This window comes from Pectinophora gossypiella, chromosome 25 (genome assembly GCF_024362695.1).
Source record: "Pectinophora gossypiella chromosome 25, ilPecGoss1.1, whole genome shotgun sequence".
Lineage (NCBI taxonomy): Eukaryota > Metazoa > Arthropoda > Insecta > Lepidoptera > Gelechiidae > Pectinophora > Pectinophora gossypiella.
Window position 1 is genome coordinate 1,555,808 of NC_065428.1, and position 22,213 is coordinate 1,578,020.

Sequence of the window (22,213 nt, forward strand, 5' to 3'; positions counted from 1 at the left end):
TTTTTTATATTTACTTTGCAAGGAAATTTTGAACTTTTAGTAAAATATTTATTTACAGTTTTAATGATTTTTATTTATGTGACAAGTAATAGTAATTTAATACATTAGTCAGTAATTCAATTAATTTTCAATAACAAAATTGAAGTCCTTGGAATGTTGGAGGTACCAATTTAATGGTAACACTTACGTCATCATGGGGCTAGCAATGGCGGCTTGTCATAGGATTGAGCGTACCTGGTTTTCTTATACCATGAGTATACCTAAGTACCTAGTTACAGATTTGTAGATCAATACCGCTACCTTCCCCGAGGCAGATGCTCTGCGTAAGAGTTTATGTTCTAATCACGGCTATATAAATACGAAGATGCTCCACCGGTCATCATTCGTTATTGAACATCTGTACCGATAACATCTCCAAGAATTGAGTAGTATAAATATATTTCAAAGTGATCTGCGTACAGTGAAAAAGGTGCATTTAGTTCATTTTATTTGAGTATATTTTACGTATGTAGTGCCAATTATTGAAAATCAAAGTTTTCATGACAGGTTTTTCAATTTTATTTTTTCGTGAATTCTTTATTTTTGGTTCCCCTTTTTTACTCTGTAAGTAACTTTGTTTTTGACTATTTTGTCTGTAGTGTAAAAAACAACAACACATATATATTACCAATATATTAACTAAGTACCCACACCTCACCGAGCTTTCTATTAGTTGGTGGTGAGCCGTATCGCCGTATATAATGGTCGAGCCAACTGTGTTAGTAAAAACTTGATAAAATAGCTTATTGGTAAAGAACTACTGCTTTAATGTAGGTATAAACATGTCTAATTAGTCACTTATTTAACTTACAATAAGAGTAATAAAGAGGAGTTATAGAACAGACAATCTTAAATAAAATTCAAGCTAGAAAACAAACACAAAAACCAAAAAATTCTTTGAAAATTCAATTTTTTATTGTTGCTTTTTTTTGTGTGTTTTACTAGAGTGTCTGCTAAAATTGGCAACAGTTTAATAACTTAAATTTTTGTTATGAATTCAAATTGAAAAATATATTTATTCAGTAGGAAACATAGTTACGACGTTTTTTTTTACATAAAAAGGAACGTGAAACTACTGCAGCTTCTCACAACCTGTATAGCCGGGGAAAAGAAGCAGAAAGAAAAATCTGCGCACGGCGCCCTAGACGTTCTTTTTTTTTAAGTAAATAAGTTTACTGATTACCAGGTTTACGATCTCGGCTCACGCTCTAAACAACTGAATCGACTTTTTAAAGTTATGTTTGGATCATAGATATTGAATGTCTTGGCTCCTATTTACACAGCCGTTACAAGAACTAAGAGCTGGCAGCTCAATAGTAACCCTAAAACCATGGTTGATGAGGTCGGTTTTTGACCTCACAACATTCACGATAAAATAAGACAAAACTTTATAGTAACTATAAATATACATCCCACTGCTGGGCACAGGGCACGCTGCTCCACTGCGGGTTGGTGGAGGTGTTTTTACGGTCCATAGCCGAGACCAACAGCTTAACGTGCCCTCCCAAGCACGAAATCGTCTTACTTTTTCGGACGATCAGGTGATTCAAGCCTGCAGTCTCAGTCAAACAAAGGACAGTCTCACAAAGTGATTTCGACAATGTCCCCCATCGGGAATCGAACCCGAATCTCCGGATCGTGAGCTTAACGCTCTAACCACTAGACCACAGAGGCTGTCACTTACTTTATTATAATATTTTTTCTCTACTTTCAGGTTTATTTATTAATATAGATAGAAGCTAGATAACCAACCACCGAAAATGAAGGTAAGTCTTACAATTTATTACCATGTCCTACAATATATTGATGACGTCATACTTCCCATATGAAAACTTTGAGGGATGAATCAGACCGTGATTCTAAGTTGATTTCAAGTGGAATTTTACGTCGCAAAAGTACGAAACTGAAAATAATTTTAAAAAACATTAATATTTTCATTAATTTTCCGACAGGAAATCCCACTTGATATTAACTCAGAATCATGATCGCAAAGTATTTATGTTAAGTAAGTATGTATTTGTGAATTTTAATAAAGATAAATGTAATAATAAGTCCGACATTTTGGCACGTTTGTCTATGATATCACATGTACCACTGTAACAGACACATACACACACACATACACACATTATACAAACATTCTTTAATTGCTTATTTGTAAAACGTAAAGGTACTTAACAAAACTTTCTTACCTATTAACTACTGTTATAGAAGAGCGGGGTCTCCTGGTACAGGCATATTTTGCTTAAAAGTAGGCTCCAGTAATTAGTTTAAGAAAAACATGTAAGGAAAGAAAATAAATACTTTTAGATTTTTTTTTGATGTTGCTTTTTCATACAAATTCTTAATAAGTGTTACAATACCCTTTATTGTTTCAGATTCTTCTAGTGTGTACGATCTTGCTGGCAGTGGTTTTTGCGGAACCTCCAGTAGATAACAGGTCAATATTTTATCACTTTACTTTTTATATAACATTTTTTTACCCAACTGCGCGAAGTGAAAAGGAAGGTCATGTGTTTATCCGTGATATTATTTAAGAAGTATGTTTTTATCATTGTTTTCAGATACCTCCCTCCACAACAGGGCGCTGGTCCCCCTTCACAGTCGTATGGACCACCAAACGCATTTGGTCCACAGAGACAGACTGATGCTGTTTTCAGGTAAAAAAAACATACAAAATGGCCGAAGATCCGGGGCGGTTTGCACGGTACACGCATCGCGCGCGGATCGTATTTGACAAATAACCTTCCAAAGTTTATCTACGTAGACAGCATTCGCTGCGTCTAATTGAATATAATATATCAGACAGTCCTTGAATATAACTCGCGCCACGCGCGGCGCTGTTGTTGTGCAGACCGTGCTGATTTCCAGATGCGATGATAAAAATGTCTGTGTGAGACTCCATCATATTTTAATGATTAAATTCTAACAGAAACGGAGAGGTTACCAGGGGGGTTAAAATGGCCACATCGAAGCAATTCATCTAAGAAAGCAATGTTGCAATTTGACATTTGCGCATATAAAAGTAACTGCGCAATGTAAACAAATGTGAAATAGCAATATTGCTTTTTTAGATGAATTGCTTCGATGTGGCCATTTTAACCCCCCCAGCTCGTCACCCTATTTATAGTTCTATACGACAAGCGCGGAATGATATTCAGCTGAATACATTCTGGATACCACCCGGATACTTTGCATTACTACCACACCAGCAGAGAAGTTTCAATGTCATAACCAAGGTCATTTTTCTTTCAGAGGACGCCCATCGTCAAACTACGGAGCTCCATCATCAAACCGCGCGACATCCCGTCGTCCTTCCAACCAATACGGTCCACCTTCTCGATCTCCTTCTAACCAATATATTCCTCCTTCAAACCAATATGGTGCCCCTTCGCGAACCAGTCCTTCTAGCCAGTACAATGCTCCTTCCTTCCAGGGCAATCAACCTACAAACCAGTATCTACCTCCTGGAAATGCCCCAACATCACCATTCCAGAATCAACCTTCGAGGCAGTATGGAGCCCCATCGTCAAGGACAAGTCCTTCAAGCCAGTACGGGGCTCCCTCGTCCCAAGCTAGCCAACCTTCCAGTCAATATGGAGCCCCTTCGTTCCAAGGTAGCCAACCTTCCAGCCAATACGGAGCCCCTTCGTTCCAAGCTAGCCAACCTTCCAGCCAATACGGAGCCCCTTCGTTCCAAGCTAGCCAACCTTCCAGCCAATACGGTGCTCCGCAATTCGGGTCACAGAACCAGGGCGGTTTCGGAAGGCAGGCATCCAGACCCGGTGCACAATATGGAGCACCTTCAGCGCCTTCGCAGCAGTATGGAGCTCCCGGCGGTGGGAATTTTGGAGGCAAGTAATTTAAATCATGACGCAAGAAGCATCGGAAACACACACAGAAAAAAAATAGATCGAAATATTGTGAATCGGACCGGATTGGAATCAGTAGCTCTTATCAAGCCGGGATGATTGTGCAATCACCGGTTATCATCATCATCTCCCTAGCATTATCCCGTTTCTCACAGGGTCCGCTTACTTAACCTGAAGATTTGACAGGTCCGGTTTTTTACAGAAGCGACTGCCTGTATGACCGGATCGTTATCGTAAAATTTTCACTTGTAAGTTATCTCTAATGACCTCATGTTGAAAATAAGTAAGTAAGTATTATTTACTTATACCACCCTTTCTTGAGGGGAGATCAAGCAAACTTCATAAAGAAATGGATACTAAGTACGTATACTAGCTTCAAAATAAATGATGAAATTCTGATTACTAAATAAGTAGAGACAGTTCTAAAACTAACGATTTCTTTTTTCTATTTAACTTATTTATGAATTTTAATCAAGAAAAAACGTAATAATAAGTCGGTAATTTTTTTACGTTTTTCTATGACGTCAGTGTTCCTTTTCATACAAATGCATTTTTCATAGTAATTTCGTGTTTTGGCGTTTAGTAAAAGGTAAGGTAAGGTAGATTTGTCTAGTTGAAAACTACCTTATTCGCGCGTGACGTAATATATGAGGTAAAATATTAGTTGGTTCCTGGTTTATTTGTCGCGTCGCGCGCGGTTAGCAGTTGTCGTGGCAACGGTTTTAATAAAAGTATGACCATTTATTTTCGAGTTCTATGTTTTCTATTCTACTAGTTGGAAACTAGCCTGATGACCTACTTAGTATCTTCTATCGTGTGGGTTTCGAGGTGGATTACCTTCTACCTAACTACCTACTTAGTGAAGTGGAAAGATTATTGTAATAAGTATGCTATTTCAGGTAACCAGCAATTTGGTGGAGCACAAAGTCGCCAGTACCTCCCACCGGGTGCCGGCAACAACGGGTATGGCGCTGGTGGTAACGGTTACGGCGATGATGAAGGCAGCAACGTAAGTTCGTGTCGTATGTTTTGGGTAATAAGTTTGAAATTTGAGGGGGGTGCTGCCGGCAAAAGATCGTCGATTCCTAGTCACACTACCGACTTGTACTGTAACATAACAAAACACATAATAACGAGTTCTTAGTTTCATATCCCTGATTTAAACGCGGTAAGAACCCGTTATTATGTGTTTTAATTATGATAATGGTGCTGATTCCTGTAAAGATCATCTAATTTTATTTTATGTTATACCTGTCATTTTCTTACCCGCCGAAAAGGAAAGGGATGGGCAATCGACAGGCATAAAATTTATGGATCACACGTCAATTTTAGGCACGAACCTAAAACAACCGTCTAAAAATTATACATTGACCTAATTAAGTTGACAGCACAAATCAAAGGGTTTGCGTACCTAAGATACCTCTTTGATTCGTTCGGATTATTCATTCATCCACTCATTCATTCTAAAATTAACTTGTTGACAATCCCTTTCCTTTTCGGTGGATAAGAAAATGACGGGTTTAACTTAAAATTAGGTGGTGTCTGCAGGAATCGGGGCTATTAACCGTGTAAACCTAAAACAATGTATCAAACAGGAAAAAACAAAAGAGAAATAGAATGAGTACAATAGGCAGCCTTATTGCTATGCTAAGTTTTACCCCGAAACATCCTTTGGAATATGGCGCAGTTTATATAGATATGTATCTTCTTTCACACCACACAACTTTCATATAATAATCATACTGATTTTAGGAGCCAGCTAACTACGAATTCGAATACATGGTGAAGGATGAGGAGTCAGGCAACGACTTTGGTCACCGCGAGTCCAGACAAGGCGACCGTGCTGAAGGATTGTACTACGTGCTCTTGCCTGATGGGAGGAAGCAGGTATAACATTTACATACATAAAGATAAATAGATCGCCTGCTTGTCGGTTTTTTACAGATTGTACTTTGGGGAGTCCAGTCTCCATCAGCTCATTCCACCAAATCCATTCCATCTGAGGACATCCAGACGTACGGCGGGTTACCATCTTTACTTGGTTGACTTACCACTAATCCGCACCAAGCGCTTCGCTTCATCCTTTATAATGCGCACAGCCAAGGAATGGAATGGGCTGCCGGCGTCGGTGTTTCCTGTATCTTCTAACCTGGGGTCCTTTAAATCACGGGTGAATAGGCATCTTCTGGGTAAGCTCGTTCCATCGTCGACCTCTTCTTCCCCTCGTGGAAGAACGAAGTCAAGAGCAAACCCATCTTAATAAAAAAAATAGTTAATGGCCCCAATTCCTGCAGACACCGCCTAATTTTATTTTAAGTTATATCCGTCAGTTTCATATCCGTCGAAAAGGAAAGGGACGGATGATTCACAGCTGTTAATTTTAGGAAGAATGAGTAAATGAATGAATAACCCGAGCAAATCAAAAAGGTACGTCACTGGTATGCAATCCGTTTGACATGCTGTCTACTAACTGTGTCGGGTTATTGACTGATGTAAAATTTTTAGACGGTTGTTTTAGATTTGTGCTTAAAATTGACGTGTGTTCCATAAATTTTATGCTTGTCGATTACCCGTCCCTTTGCTTTTCGGCGGATAAGAAAATGACAGATATAACTTAAAATAAAATTAGATGGTATTTACAGGAATTAGCACCAATATCTTGTTCTCTAAAGCTTCTGTGCTAGACTGAGAGGGAATAAAAAGAAGAAAAACCTGCAACGCTTTCTATGTTGTATGATAGACCATATCGACGGACCCATTGCATGACGTCACCATACGGTTCATCAGTCTAGGGTGTCTAAGATCCTAGGACTTCGGAAGGGCCCGAACCCGCGTTTGAATCCCGGTTCCTCTTCTTATCGTGTAGGTTGTGAGGTGGAATACCAACCTCATCAACCCTGGTGTCAGGGTTATTACTGAGCCGCCAAAGGCCCCTGACATGGTATGTAACAAGTAGTTGTTATATACTTACATCAGTAAGTAGTAAACGGGACCAACGGCTTAACGTGCCTTCTATAGCACGGATCATCTTATTTTCGGACAATCAGGTGATCGCAGCCTGTAATGTCCTAAACAAACTTTGTGATCCCTAATTTGGTTAGGACATTGCAGGACACCTGATGGTCCAAAAGTAATTACCTCTATGATCCGTGTTTCTGATCTGCACGTTAAGCAATATTGAGGTCGTTACATGAGCCAAGGGGCCTTTGGCGGCTCAACAGTAACCCTTACACCAGGGTTGATGAGATTGGTAATTGATCTCAAAAGTCAGAACCCACACGAGAAAAGAAAAAGAACTTCGTATCCAAAAAGTCGTCTTCTGATTGATTGACCATTGAGTACTTTTCAAAGGGCTATTATAACACGCCACGGTCACGCCGTCAACTCAAAGTCATCACGATGTTTGGCAAGCCGATCCCTTGGGAGGAGCAAGTCAAATATCTCGGCGTAGTCTTAGATAGACGTCTTACTTTCAAGGCCCATATCAAACGAGTGCGCGATCGCGCCGCGTTTGTAATGGGCCGTCTTCATTGTCTCCTTAACAAGCGAAGTAAATTGTCCCTTAGGAATAAGGTGAAAATCTACACGACTTGCATCCGTCCAATCATGACCTATGCAGGGGTAGTTTTCGCTCACGCGAGCCCCTCTCAAATTCACCGTCTACAAGTAATACAAAATCGTTTCATGCGGAAAGCCACGGGAGCTCCGTGGTTCCTTCGCAATGAAAATCTGCACATTGACCTAGGTCTGCCAACCATTGCCCAATGGCTCAAATTAGCTTCCAAACGTTTTTTCGATTCTGCTCCGCACCACCCAAATCCCCTGGTAGTTGCGGCTTCCGAGTACATTCCGCTTAGGGACGGTACTGAAAAGTATCGGCGTCCGAAGGACGTAATATACGATCCCGACGACCCGATTACTCTAGCCATAGAGGCAGCCAATCAGCTCACGACACCAAACACTTCAGGTCCCCGATACCGACCCCGCCGGCGTGGTCGACGATTTCCCTCATTCAGCGCTTATCGCTATCGACCCACTAGGGTCGATTAATTCTTTCAAATATTTTTCCTCTCAGACGACGCCCTGAGCCGAGGTTCGCGCCCAACTGGGCACCCTCAGGCCTGTTGTCTTAAACGTTGTACCGGGTGAGAGCCTTCAGCGCTCACCATTTGTCCGGCCAAGTAGTTAATGCCATCTGCGGCAAATCTACAATAAGTCACGTCAAAAAAAAATAAAAAAAAATTGACCATTGTCTAACCTGCGTTTCTTCCTCACAGACAGTAGAATACGAAGCGGACCAGGAAGGTTACAGACCAAAGATCTCATACGAAGACACCGGACTTGGCGGAGGATACGACAGGAACAGCCAAGGCAGCCAAAACGGCTATGCGGGCGGACAAGGCGGCTACGCGGGCGGCCAAGGCGGCTATGAGGGCGGCCAAAACGGCTATGCGGCCGGCCAAGGCGGTCAAGAAGGATACTAAAACGAACCTAGCTATAGCACTACAATCAGAAGAGTAAGCCTTGGAAAGTGGTTATTTTGAGGAATAGGAACCCATTTTGAAAATAGACAAGTGTCAAGTCAGTCAAGTGAGTGTTCGGTAAGTAATTTTGAAAAGTGATCATTTTGGAGTGCTAATTTGGAAAACTAATTAAGTTGGAAGTGGAAAAGGAAGTGATTTTGAGTTCGTATGATAATAGATAGAATTTTTCAAAATTATAATGCCTGATAGGCTATTAGTTATTCAGGGATGTTGTATCGTCCAAATACCTACTTAGTTATTGCCATCTGGTGACTAAGCTACAATAAGTCACGGCAAAAAAAAGCATTTAAGATCATTTGTTGTGGTTTTTGAGTATATTAGAGTAACCGGAAGTCACTATCATTACCGTGAACGCAAAATCATCCCGAAATCTGTGGTCATTTTGCTAATATCCAGTTAGAACGTAGGTATGTCGTACTTACACAAGTTCTAACTGGATATTCACAAAAAAACCAAAGATTCGAGGATATTTTTGCGTTAACGGTAATGCTATTGACTTCCGATGTTCGAAGAACTATCCACCGGGTGAGAGCACTCAGCGCTCCCCGATTGCCCGGCCAAGTAATTAATGCCATCTGAGACGTAAAAAAAAAGAACTATCCAAGTACTTCTTGTGAAAACGGCTTACTTTTCTGTTTGTGGTATGTTTTAACGGCGAACTGAAAAAAAGGCATTAAGAATTGTGATTTTTATTGACATTATAATAAAGTATATATTGTAAATAATTAATTTTGGAGGGTGTATAATGACGACTCGTGCTATGTTAAAGGACAATGAGCCATATATTTAAGATGTTACAGTACAAAACGCTTATTTTAGTGTTTTAATTTAATAATTTTATTATTTCAAAACATAATAGTTTTCAATTATATGTGCAATATTAATGATATATTTAGAATTTATTTAAATGAAAATAAATGGACTTATTTGGCCAGTTTATTACGCAATGTTTTTGTATTATTTATTTAAATAAACTATATTTATATAATTATTTTCTTTTCTTCACAAATTGTAATTAATAATTCTAACTCTTCTTGTTCTTTTTATTTATTTTTTATATAATACATATTTTATTGTATTGATTTATAGAATTCTTCCGGTCTCTAACCATAGGAATAAATTATGATTTAAGTAATATAATAATGTACTTACCTAAATATTAATAAATTATATATTGTGTAAATACCTCAATAAATGGAATGTTAAAATTATTTACCTTTTATATTTACCTTCTATGCGATGCGATTTTACTAAAGTAAAATAAAACTATAGTTTTCAAACAAGTTTTTAATTCCAATAAAATCACAACGTACTAAAAGCTACGTAAGTATTTACAATTACCGAAGCATAAAACATAAAAAGTATTTTTTTGGTAACTCCATTTATTATTTCACCAACTTATTTATTTACAAATTAAAGGCGAATGTCAGAGCACCGGAAGTAAATACCACTAGTATCACCGCAACGAAAATATCCTGATTATTTGTCGTTTTGCGAATATCCAGTTACTACTTACGTAAGTTCCAATTGGATATTCGCAAAAAGTCAAAAGATTCTAGGATATTTTTGCGGTAACAATAATGATATTGACTTCCAGTGGACATAGGGATGATGGGAGTAAAATTAGTAGTTATCGAGACTAAATTAAATGCCCGCTTTTTGCGGAATGTTTATCATACAAACGGTTAACGCTCCTTTTTAAGAAACATATAAACAGCCAATGGCCCCGATTCCTGCAAACACCGCCTAATTTTATTTTAAGTTATATCCGTCATTTTCATATCCGTCGAAAAGGAAAGGGACGGATGATTCACAGCTCTTAATTTTAGGAAGAATGAGTAAATGAATGTGTCGGGTTATTGACTGATGTAAAATTTTTAGACGGTTGGTTTAGATTTGTGCTTAAAATTGACGTGTGTTCCATAAATTTTATGCTTGTCAATTACCCGTCCCTTTCCTTTTCGGCGGATAAGAAAATGACAGATATAACTTAAAATAAAATTAGATGGTATTTACAGGAATTAGCACCTAATAATAAAGTACGTATATAGGCTGTTTATGTTATTATGACATTAGAATTAGATTTTTCAAAACGGCGCTTCCGTGTGCTCCATAAAAATAAAAGGGCACTCTCAGGCCTGTTGTCTTAAATTTTGTACCGGATGAGAGCCTTCAGCGCTCCCCATTTGTCCGGCCAAGTAGTTAATACCACCTGCGGCAAATCTACAATAAGACAAGTTAAAAAAATAATAATAAAATAGTTCACTGACACTGTATAACTAATTAACAAAGCACAAAACAAACTTAATTCTAACTTATAATATGGTAAAGACAGATATGTGATTCTCTAAGAGCAACTTTGTGGCCTAGGCTGTGACCAGGGATGTACAATTGTACAGTCATGAGCAATATCATGTACCCACTTTAGAACCCTGTCGCACTATAATATTTGACATTTAATGAGACTTACGATTTAATTTGTCAAAAAAAGTTAATGTGACATGGTTTCAAAGTGTATACATATTAGTACTCGTGACCGTACCGGAAAATGTTCTAAACTTCTAAAAATTGCGTGATTCTTTCTCTTTATATTGTTGCTTTTCTGTATCTACTATTAATTCTATGTTGTCGCTATTTGTTGCTTAATTTGGTCAGTAAGTGAATGTTGTTGATCTCCCAAATATTAAATAAATTTTGGGGAACGCATTTTGAACATCAGCCATTTTGGTTCGACCAAGTAGTCAATGCCATTTGCGGCAAATCTACAATAAGTCACGTCAAAAAAAGGTCCAGAAAAATCCATACAGCACCATTGCCATACGCCAGTGCCGTGGAGAATCACACCCGTTTCTAAGGCAAGGGAGTTAATGTGACATGGTTTCAAAGTGTACACATATTAGTACTGGTGACCGTACAAAGTTACTTGAAAATGTCACTGTCCTTTTTACCACCTGCCTCAGAAACAGAATTCAGTTTAATTTAAACCATAACCTAAAACGGACGACTAGTCAAATCAGCTAAAAATCAAGTATTAAGATCAATCGATTCCAGTGGACGAAAACTTAATTTTAATTCAGTTTGACAACTATACACATTTCGTTAGCTTGTGGGTGAATTTCGGAACACCCGAAGACAACATCATTACTGGCAAAAATATCCTAAAATCTTTTGTCCTTTTGCGAATATCCAGTTGGAACTTACGTAAATTCCAACTGGATCTTCGCAAAAAGACAAAACATCCTAGGATATATTTGCGTTAACGGTAATGCGATCTACCGTTAAGGGATTGAGTTTTGTCTTGCACTATGTACTAAATATTTTCTTGTAAAATGTTTAAAACACAAATCGCAGCAGAATGTCCCATTTTTTAAAATAACCCTTTCGCGAAATGTCTTTTTCGCGAAAGGCCCCTTTTACACCAAAATATTATAAAAAAAGCTTTAGTTAGGGCATAAGTTTCACTGATATTTTTTATATCATACAATAATAAAAGGGACATTTTAGTGTCAATGACAAAATTGCAATAACAGTGTATCTCACAACGGCCTCCATGGTCTAGTGGTTAGAGCGTTAATCTCTCGATCTGGAGGTCTATGATTCTATTCCAGGTGGAACATATCGGATCACCTGATTCTCCGAAAGTAAGATAATCCGCGCGGGGGTTTATATTATTGTCTACTTATATACTGCCTCCACCAACCCGCAGTGGAGCAGCGTGGTGGAGTATGCTCCCTCCAGTTGATTGAGGGGAGACCTGTGCCCAGCAGTGGGACAAATATGGGCTGTTTATGTAATGTTATGTATATACAGGGTGTTAGTGACACTGACAGAAGCTTCGTTACGGTGTCACTAACACCCAGTATAAGGGACATTCTGCGTCGATGCCCCAAAAATTATGTTTAATTTCAGGCGTTTTTGGTTTATTGCATTATGAACTCTATGACTCAGGATTTACAGAAGCAATACATGTTGAGGTGTGGATCCGTCTCGCTTATACACTTCGGCTCGTCGTTGTACCTGAAAAAATAAAAAAAAAACATAAATATATTTTTTAAATCCTGCTTTGCTGTACTGAGAGCGAGTTATAAACATAGAACACATTCAGCTGCTTATCTTCCATGTCGTAAAAACCGACAGAGAAAAACAGATCTTGGTTTCGGGTGATAAGCCTGTAATAGCCTGTGTGTGTGTGTGTGTGTATGTGTGCCTGTGTGTAACCAGTGTAGGACCAACCATGGTAAGTAAAACCATCACCTACATAAATGGGGCTTAAAGGAGTCGCCATACTGTGAATGTTGTCACCCGTATCAAACCCTATCTCACATAGTGAACGAGTGCCCTCTACACCGGTTCCCAGGTGGCATAGCCGAGCTGCATTATGTGACGGATGCGACAAAGAATTTCAACAAGTTTATCCATGATAATTGCGTTAAATAAATGTTTCTGATTTCAACTAAATGCATGATTACTTCATGATATGGCCAAACGTTGACAATCATTTGGTAAAATTAGTAACAATATCCACCGGTAGTGGCGCTGGTGTCGATTGTATTTAAAACTTGATTGATATTATAATCGATGAATCAATGTACTTAATTGTACAATTTTCCATATCGATTCTATTAGGTAAATAATTATGAACCTAAGAAATTAATCGACTATGCGTATTTTTATTACACCACATAACATGGACACCGCCTGCGTTAACGATATGGCCAAATGTTGATTGAAATATAATTAAACGTTGACGTTTCAACGATATGGTCAATTTAAGTTGGCTATTTCATGAAATATTACCATTTCATGAAATGGTCGAACACATCATGAAGTGATCAATTCTAAGATCTGGCCACGATATATACGTATATATATATACTAACGCATTTATTCGCGATATTTCTCTGGAGTTGATTTGGAATTGATCTTGATTTAACAGGTACGTTACAGCGGCTTCGAACGTCCCACTGTTGGGTCCCACTGTGATCTGAAATGGAAAAAACAAGGTTATTTCATTGCTTTTTTTATCAAATGGTTATGATCTTGACACCATTCTGCCTCTTAGAGGTTAAGAAAGTGTCGACAGAAAAAAATGTGAATTAGTCGGATAAACCAAGATCCTGTTAAGGTGTTGGAGGCGATGGTTGCTCCGGTAAATAAAACCCTTCGAGATGTTATTAAATGGACTGCATTAAATTAAAAGTTTTTAACTAGGAAATTATTTACACAATAAGCAAGATAATAAAAACCTCGCCGGCAAAGTCCGTGGCGTAAGTCCTGTAATATTGCCATAGCAAAATATATTACTGTAAATAATTATTATAAGACTTTGATGTTGGCAACATAAAGTAATGCCCTCAAAGAAATTGTTAGTCAAAAGGTCGGCGCAGACCAAGAACATCTGTGCTACTGCCGCAGATTCTGCATATAATTGAGTAGTTTCCTAGGCCAAAGATAAGTTATGAAATTCTGATTATTAAATAAATTCTGGGCGAGCTCGCTCCATCTTAGGCCTCGTCAATGCCTTAGGGCAAGTCTGGGGCCAAGAGCAAACCCATCAAGGTAAAATAAATAAAAAAATAAAGGATCCCTAGTTTGGTTAGGACATTTCAGGCTGATCAACTGTTGTCTAGAAGTAAGATGATCCGTGCTTCGGAAGGCACGTTAAGCCGTTGGTCCCGGTTACTACTTACTGATGTACGTAGTCGTTACTTGAGTCACGTCAGGGGCCTTTGGCGGCTCAGTAATAACCCTGACACCAGGGTTGATGAGGTTGGTCATCCACGTCACAACCCACACTATAGAAGAAGAATAGTGAATCTGTTACGTACCTTGACCTGGTAAACCTGCCGAGGCATCACGGTCTTTCCGTTAAATTTCCCGATGTAGCCATCATGGTCCTTCGCTCCTTGAAACTTCAGGACCTCGGCGTTTACCTTCCTCTTCAGAACCCATTGCACGGATTCAAGGTTGCGTAATGCGCAGAGATGTCTGCGGACAACAACATAGCATTAGAACTTTACGAAGCCACTGACCATGCCGTAAGCGTGGCCAATTATTGGTCAGCAAAAATTTAGTATCGATCGCCATCGACTCGCAAAGAAGAAGAACATTCCAGTCAGTCGTCGTCGGTCGTTTGCGCAGGATATTATAGTTGCTCAAGTGTGCGCTTACACAGGAGCACTCTCACCTCTCTGTTCCCAGTGGAACGGAAAGCCGTTACAACCAGAGAGGTTCAGATGCAGTGTCTGGCCGATGATAACTGAGCCCTCTACCATCGCCCTAGGCCTTTCACCATACCTTGCTCTATCCGAGTCCGCCAAAACCGGTTGCATATCTGTGGTGGATTGCCTTCTCCACCGAGACAATCTGAGATCCATTGTCAGACCTATCGCCTAAACGGCAGGCCCCCGTCGGCCAGGTTCAGCCCGCGAGCTACCGTGGTTTACGGGGTGTGGCCGCGGATTGTGCGCTTACACAGGAGCACTCTCACCTCTCTGTTCCCAGTGGAACGGAAAGCCGTTACAACCAGAGAGTTTCAGATGCAGTGTCTGGCAGATGGTAACTGAGCCCTTGCTCTATCCGAGTCCGCCAAAACCGGTTGCATATCTGTGGTGGATTGCCTTCTCCAACGAAACAGTCTGAGATCCATTGTCAGACCTATCGCCTAAACGGCAGGCCTCCGTCTACCACGTTCAGCTCGCGAGCTACCGTGGTTTACCGGGGTGTGGCCGCCGCAGCTATTTACAGCCTGGCGAGACTATAGAACGCTTGTGGCCAATCAACACCGTCCTCAAAGGACTGGCTGGTGAAGCCCCAAAATTTTACCTTAAACGCCCCACTACACCCCTATCATTACATAACATAGCGGTATAGTATAGAAGTGTATAATATATACGTGTTCCCGACTCCGCTCGGGTCTCAGCAGTATATTAAGTTGACTTTTACATCCACGTCTTGAGGAGTCTACTCTCTGGAGTCGAGCATTTTCGAGGCCAAAAACTGGATGACAGCGGCAGCGGCAAGGCGGCGGCAGCGGTGCGGGGAGCGGCGCGTTCAAATGGTAAGACTTATATTGAAGTGTTCTCGATGGCAGCGGCGCGGGGAGCGGGGTACGAGCGGTGCGCTCTAGTCGAGCGGCGTCTCTGCGTTTGAGTTGACGTAGTGACGTTCTATCGTTGTTATTTCGATAAAATTACAACATGTCAGTAGAGGAAATAATTTCCGCAATTTTTGACAAATCACCAATATGGAATAGCAAAGACGTTAATCATAAAAATAGGAGAATCATTAATCAGTTATGGGAAGAAATAAAAAATGAATTAAATATAGAAGCTTTTTTGGTTGTAACTAGATTCTAAATCGGAATTTATAGCTTCCAAAATATAATCAAAAGTCTCCACAGACATTCGTGTATAATCATAGAACTTGTCTGGATGTTGTCTTTGGTTGTGGTAATTTCGTTGAAACTCGCCTTTTGGTTTCCTTTGTTAATTATAGGGATTCAGATCTTCATTTGCCCATAATAAATCGTACGAAACAAAAGAACTACAATCGAAAATGTGTTGTCGTCGTTTCGACATCGCGTTCATTTGAGACACATCCCTATACCGCCGCAACACCGCGTGATCTGCCCGCTGGCATCGAGAACGGAACAGCGGCCGCCACGCCGCTCCTCGCACCGCTGCCGCTGTCATCCAGTTTGAGGAACTGTAATAGGCTGAGAGGTGTTCAACACAGACTTGCCAAGTCTGACCGGCTGACCCACGTCATGGGTCCGGAGGTGTACAAAAAACTACCGACACATATCACTGACGCACCGTCATTGCCCTGTTTTAAGTCTCGACTCAAACGCTGGCTTCTTGAGCATACGTTCTATAGTTATAACGAATTTATTTCATTTAACTCATAATTTTATTTTAATATTTAAGAACGACTTCTTTATTACGCTATTGTATTCATTTTATGAATATTATTATTTTATTTTCTTTTTAATGTGTAATGAATGATACCAGATGAATTATACTCGTAGAATGTAACCTAGATTATATACGACATATGACATGTAATACGAACTATTACGAATAAATGAATATGAATATGAGGCCTTATACATTTCTTACTGGAGTAAACTCGAGTTAAGGTTGAAGCGCCATGTAAGAATACCGATCTTGAGCAGAGTTCGACGTAGGCCTTGAGGTTGTCTCGCGCCCAACTGGGCACCCTCAGGCCTGTTGTCTTAAACGTTGTACCTGTGAGAGCTTTCAGCGCTCCCCATTTGTCCGGCCAAGTAGTTAATGCCATCTGCGGCAAATCACGTTACGTTAATAAGTCACGTTAAAAAAAAACTTACCGTTTTGACTTGGTTATGAGATTGATGTGGTCGACGAGTGCGTGGGCCGCTCGCTCGTACATGGGGTCGGCAGGAGCCAGTTCTTCCCATCTGAGGCAGGTGCACCAATGAGGTTCGATGCCTGCCTCGCTGCACGAGCGGTTACGAGGCACCTGGAAACATTGACATCCTCGTACACACTCATACACGCCCATATACCACTCCGTGGTTCAGTGGTTGAGCGTTGTGCTCACGATCCGGAGGTCCCGGGTTCGAATCCCGGTGGGGACAAATCACAAAAATCACTTTGTGATCCCTAGTTTGGTTAGAACATTACAGGCTGATCACCTGATTGTCCAAAAAGTAAAAAGATCCGTGCTTCGGAAGGCACGTTAAGCCGTTGGTCCCGGTTATTACTTACTGATGTAAGTACGTAGTCATGTCAGGGGCCTATGGCGGCTCAGTAATAACCCTGACACCAGGGTTGATGAGGATGGTAATTCATCTCACAATCCACACGATAGAAGAAGAAGTATACCAAGGTGGTTTGAGCCACAATTATTCAATAGACAACTGCTTCTGTGGTCTAGTGGTTAGAGCGATGGGCTCGCGGTCTGGGTTCGGTTCCCGATGGGGACATTGGGTAGTTTCCTAGGTAACGTAAAACAAACGAAAAACATTTTCAAGATTATCATGTGCTCAGCGGTGAAGGAAAACATCGTGGAGAAACCCACATTCCCGAGAAATGCATTTTCGGAGGTATGTAACCTAACCCTGAATGCTGTGGGCTAGTATTCCCTTCCCTGAATGTTTCGATCTCTTTGAAATTCTTACCGGTTCCAGCAAACTGAGAGCCCTCGGCAAGTCAGCTCCTTGGACCTTGTATGGGTTCCCCAGCGTGGTCAGGTCGAGGGTGTCCAGGATCGTCGCGTGGATGTCGTGCGGTGTCGTCAGCACGTCCATGTTGGCTTCCAGAGCCGACTGGGCCTCCGGGCGACCCGCCCGCAGCTTATCAGGCAAACGGATCGCCATGAACGGCAACCGCTCTTCCAGTTTGCCCTGGAATGTGTCTCGGATGTTTGCGTATCTGTTGAAAAAAAATGCAATTGAAATATCAAAATCATTTATTCGAATGCGAGATTTGTCTTAACATGGATATGCCTCCCAAATGTTGAATCTCGAAACATAACATTCGATTTTTTTTATTAAACCTTTATTTTTATTTTGTGAATTATTTTAATGCGAGATTTGTTTTAACATGGTTATGCCTACCAAATCTTCAATCTCAAAACACAACATTCGATATTTTATTAAACATTAGTTTAGTAATTTGTGTTGATTTTTGTTTATTACTTTCTATTTATGTATTTTTGTCATAACTGTTTGTCTGGATAAACAAACTTTCACATTTATAATATTAGTAGGCCTGTACTTATGATAACTCAAACAGTTTACTTTTATTTAATACACAAATAATACAATATTATAATAAAACGTAATCTCGCAGTCTCAAAAATCTCGAGGTCATATCCATGTCGTGGCTAGATCGTAGAATCGATCATTTCAAATTCAAATTCAAAAATATCTTTATTCAGTAGGTAACATAGTTACACTTTGAATCGTCAATTTTTACATAACGAACGTCTCATCCGCCTAAAACTACTGCAGCTTCTCGCAACCTATATAGCCGGGGAAAAGAAGCTGCAAGAAAAACCTCGGCACAGGGCCTTAAACGTTCTTTAAAAAATAAACATAAAATATTGTTATACAATTGAGTAATGTAGCTGCCTATTATCAGTTCTCAGACAGTTAATCCCACGCATTCATATCTTCTAAATAATCACTAACTTTATAATAACCTTTTTTGTAGTTTTTGTTTGACTACTGTCTTAAAACAGTTGAAAGGCAGTTTCATGAAGTGCGATCATTTTATGAAATTGACGTATTTTATGAAATACCATTTCATGAAATTGTCGAACACATCATGAAATGATCAATTCTAAGATCTGTCCACAACATCCAAATTTACTACAACATTACGGTTATCGACCCCAAATGGCACTACCTATCCCGATCACTGATAATTAACCAGGGTTGGTAAAGTCGGTTATTGACCTCAAAAACCCACAAGAAATGTTAAAGTCTACCTTGGTCCATGGTCGCCCATGACCATCAGAAGTGTGTTTTTGAACACGCCTTTCTTCTCCAGTCGCTTTAAAAACTCCATCAAGGGGACATCAGCGTTGTGCATATAGCTGAAGTCATCATGAGTGATATCTGCTACGAACGTGAAGCTGAAGTGTCTTCCGTCCAGCTCGAACACCTGTGAAAAGGACATGACATATACAGTTAGTGACATCGTAACGAAAACTTTGAGGGATGATTCAGGCCGTGATTTTGAATTGATATAAGTATGGAACGGAAATGATTAAAAAAGCACTAAAATTGCCATGAATTTTCCATCGCAAAAGCATAGAATTGAAAATAATTTAAAAAATAAAAAAAATATATGACGAATTTTGCGACGAAAAATTCCACTTGATATTAACTCAGAATCATGGTCTGAATCATCCCCCTGAGTATTCGTTACGATGTCACACTAACACCCTGTATTTCTTTAATCAAAGAGAATGAGGGAGGGGGCCTCTTCTTTTATCGTGTGGGTTATGAGGTTGTTTACCAACGGCTTAACGTGCCTTTCGAGGCATCCATGCTTCACCTTACTTTCGGACAATCTGGTGATCAGCCAGTAATGTCCTAACCAAACTAGGGACCACAAAGTATTTTTTGTGATATATCGAAATCGAACCCGGGACCTCCGGATCGTGAGCCCAGCGCTAAACCACTAGACCACGGAGGTCGTTAATGGGTAATTATCACATTAAAAGAGTACAACGCGGTGACGCAACGAGTGAACATTGTGGGGTAAGTCCGTCATATAGCCGTAAGCTTATGTTATTTTATGACTTACCTGCTCAGTCAAGTTCATCATGAGACGGTGTCTCGGTGTTTCCCCGAAGCAATAATACGAGCGTCCGCTCATTCCAGATTCTTCTAAGAATAGATCACGTAAGTAATGGTCAGCAGGTTGGTTGCGGAAGCCATTGAAACGATACTGAAACGTGCCTACCCAGGGCATATCCTCGAAATATGCTGTGTGGTAGCTGAAAGGACATATTTATAGATTAGATTCATCACCAGCCCATTAACGTCCCCACTGCTGGGGCCCGGGCCTTCCCTATGGATGGATAGGGAGATCGGGCCTTAAACCACCACGCGGGCCCATTGGTGGTTATTAACGACTGCTAATGCAGCCGGGACCAACGGCTTAACGTGCCTTCCGAAGCACGGAGGAGCTCGAGATGAAAACAATTTTTTTTGTGGTCACCCATCCTATGACCGGCCGAACTTCAACAATCGCAGACCGAGCGCGTTTACCGCTGCGCCACCGAGCTCCTCAATCAGATTAGATTAGATTCATTTATTTCACATTTAGCTATACAACACATTTTAGACACAATATAAAACGGTAACAATTGTTTTAAGTTTACGCGGTTATTGGCCCCGATTCCTGCAGACATCTCTTAATTTTACTTTAAGTTATACCTGTCATTTTCTTATCCGCCGAAAAGGAAAGGGACGGATGATTGACAGCTCTTAATTTTAGGAAGAATGAGTAAATAAATGAATAACCCGGGCGAATTTTTAGACGGTTGTTTTAGATTTGTGCTTAAAATTGACGTGTGTTCCATAAATTTTATGCTTGTCGATTACCCGTCCCTTTCCTTTTCGGCGGATAAGAAAATGACAGATATAACTTAAAATAAAATTAGATGGTGTTTACAGGAATTAGCACCATTATCATAATTAAAACACATAATAACGCGTTCTTACCGCGTTTAAATGGGGATATGAGACTCCCGATATCCGATATCTCATATCCCCATTTAAACGCGGTAAGAACCCGTTATTATGTGTTTTAATTGTCTTGTCTTTGTGTGTGGCGTCCTTTTAAAATAAACAATTTCTATTCTATTCTATTATACAAACACTTACCCCCGTTGCTTCAACTTGTAGAATATAAAGTCCGAGTCCTCGAGGTAGCCACTGCCTTTGATGGATTTCCTCGCTTCCGGCATGTCCAGTTCAGTTTTGCCAGATAATATTGGGAATAATGCCGCTGGAGTGCCGTCTCCAACTATATTGTACCTGCGTTTAAAATTAAATAGTCTTTTTTACGGCCTTCGTGGTCCCGTGGTTGAGCGTTGGGCTCACGATCCGGAGGTCCCGGGTTCGAATCTCGGTGGGGACACATCACAAAAATCACTTTGTGATCCCTAGTTTGGTTAGGACATTACAGGCTGATCACCTAATTGTCCAAAAAGCAAGATGATCCGTGCTTCGGAAGGCACGTTAAGCCGTTGGTCCCGGTTACTACTAACTGATGTAAGTAAGTAGTCGTTACATGAGTCATGTCAGGGGCATATCGCGGCTCAATAGTAACCCTGACACCAGGGTTGATGAGATTGGTAATTCACCTCACAACCCACACGATAGAAGAAGAACATAGTCCACTGTGGTCTTGTGGTACACCGGCTTGCTTCTCAATCGGGGAGCCCCGGTTCCAACCCCAGTACCGGTCTTGTACCGAGACGAGCTCAAGGCGCGACCACCTGCTGCCATAAATTATAGTTATTTAGGAGGAGTGCTGACGTGCATTGAATGCGGTCGTACATTTAATGCTAAGATCGGATATGTCAGTCACTTGAGAGCACACGAACGACGCTCTCATTAGTTGTCGAGTCGCTGTGGCCGAATACGGTCAGGAAGGATTGATTGATTGATTGATCGATTGATTGATTGATCGATTGATTGATTGATTGGTTAGTGACATCGTCCCCAATACTGTGGAGGATGATTCAGACCATGATTCTGAGTTCATATCGAGTGAAATTTCCCGTCGCCAAATTCATGATTCAATCACTTTGATTTTTTTTATCTAAATATATAAAAGAAGAAACTGACTGACTGATATATCAACGTACAGCCAATATCGCTAGGCCTAGAGACTCAATATTTGGAACATAGGTTCCTTATAGGGGTAGACCTAGGATAACATTCATGAAACAAAAGAAAAGGTGCAGGTCGTGTCGTATCGGGAGGTGAAGGTTTTGGCGGAAAGAAGAGAGGAATGGCGATTAATCCGCCGACAAGAGCGCATCTCTTAAATAGAGAGAGAGAGAGAGAGAAGTTCCTTATAAGTTGTACAGGAGCACTAAGAAAGGATTTTGCGATATTCCCACGGAACGGGAAGACGGGAACCACGCGGGTAAAACCGCGGGAAACAGCTAGTATTCTATACTTTAGAGATGGCATATTCCACTTGATATTAACTCAGAATCATTAGTTGAATCACTACCCTCGGAATT

At 40.3% G+C, this 22,213-nt stretch overlaps 2 protein-coding genes across 3 annotated transcripts in view; one reads left to right on the plus strand and one right to left on the minus strand.

Annotated features, from left to right (window-relative positions):
- Nucleotides 1-359: 359 nt before the first annotated feature.
- On the plus strand, nucleotides 360-9,312 carry LOC126378134 (pro-resilin-like). Of its 2 annotated transcripts, XM_050026320.1 has the most exons (8): nucleotides 360-469; nucleotides 1,754-1,805; nucleotides 2,418-2,479; nucleotides 2,604-2,699; nucleotides 3,295-3,893; nucleotides 4,811-4,920; nucleotides 5,664-5,798; nucleotides 8,189-9,312. In XM_050026320.1, exons 2-8 carry the CDS (start codon nucleotides 1,800-1,802, stop codon nucleotides 8,393-8,395), a joined length of 1,215 nt encoding a protein of 404 aa, XP_049882277.1. In that variant the 5' UTR covers nucleotides 360-469; nucleotides 1,754-1,799; the 3' UTR covers nucleotides 8,396-9,312. The 2 variants fall into 2 exon arrangements, with proteins under 2 accessions (XP_049882277.1, XP_049882278.1); XM_050026321.1 differs by lacking the exon at nucleotides 5,664-5,798.
- A 415-nt stretch (nucleotides 9,313-9,727) lies between these two features.
- LOC126378228 (uncharacterized) overlaps nucleotides 9,728-22,213 on the minus strand; it is a 32,523-nt gene continuing 20,037 nt past the window's right edge. Inside the window, exons 9-16 of the mRNA XM_050026452.1 lie at nucleotides 20,841-20,993; nucleotides 19,756-19,948; nucleotides 18,932-19,107; nucleotides 17,619-17,871; nucleotides 16,806-16,957; nucleotides 14,284-14,443; nucleotides 13,336-13,439; nucleotides 9,728-12,472 (exon numbers count right to left, since the gene is read on the minus strand). Coding sequence (XP_049882409.1) covers nucleotides 12,400-12,472; nucleotides 13,336-13,439; nucleotides 14,284-14,443; nucleotides 16,806-16,957; nucleotides 17,619-17,871; nucleotides 18,932-19,107; nucleotides 19,756-19,948; nucleotides 20,841-20,993 — 1,264 coding nt within the window. The 3' untranslated portion in view covers nucleotides 9,728-12,399. The remainder of the gene's footprint in view (nucleotides 12,473-13,335; nucleotides 13,440-14,283; nucleotides 14,444-16,805; nucleotides 16,958-17,618; nucleotides 17,872-18,931; nucleotides 19,108-19,755; nucleotides 19,949-20,840; nucleotides 20,994-22,213) is intronic.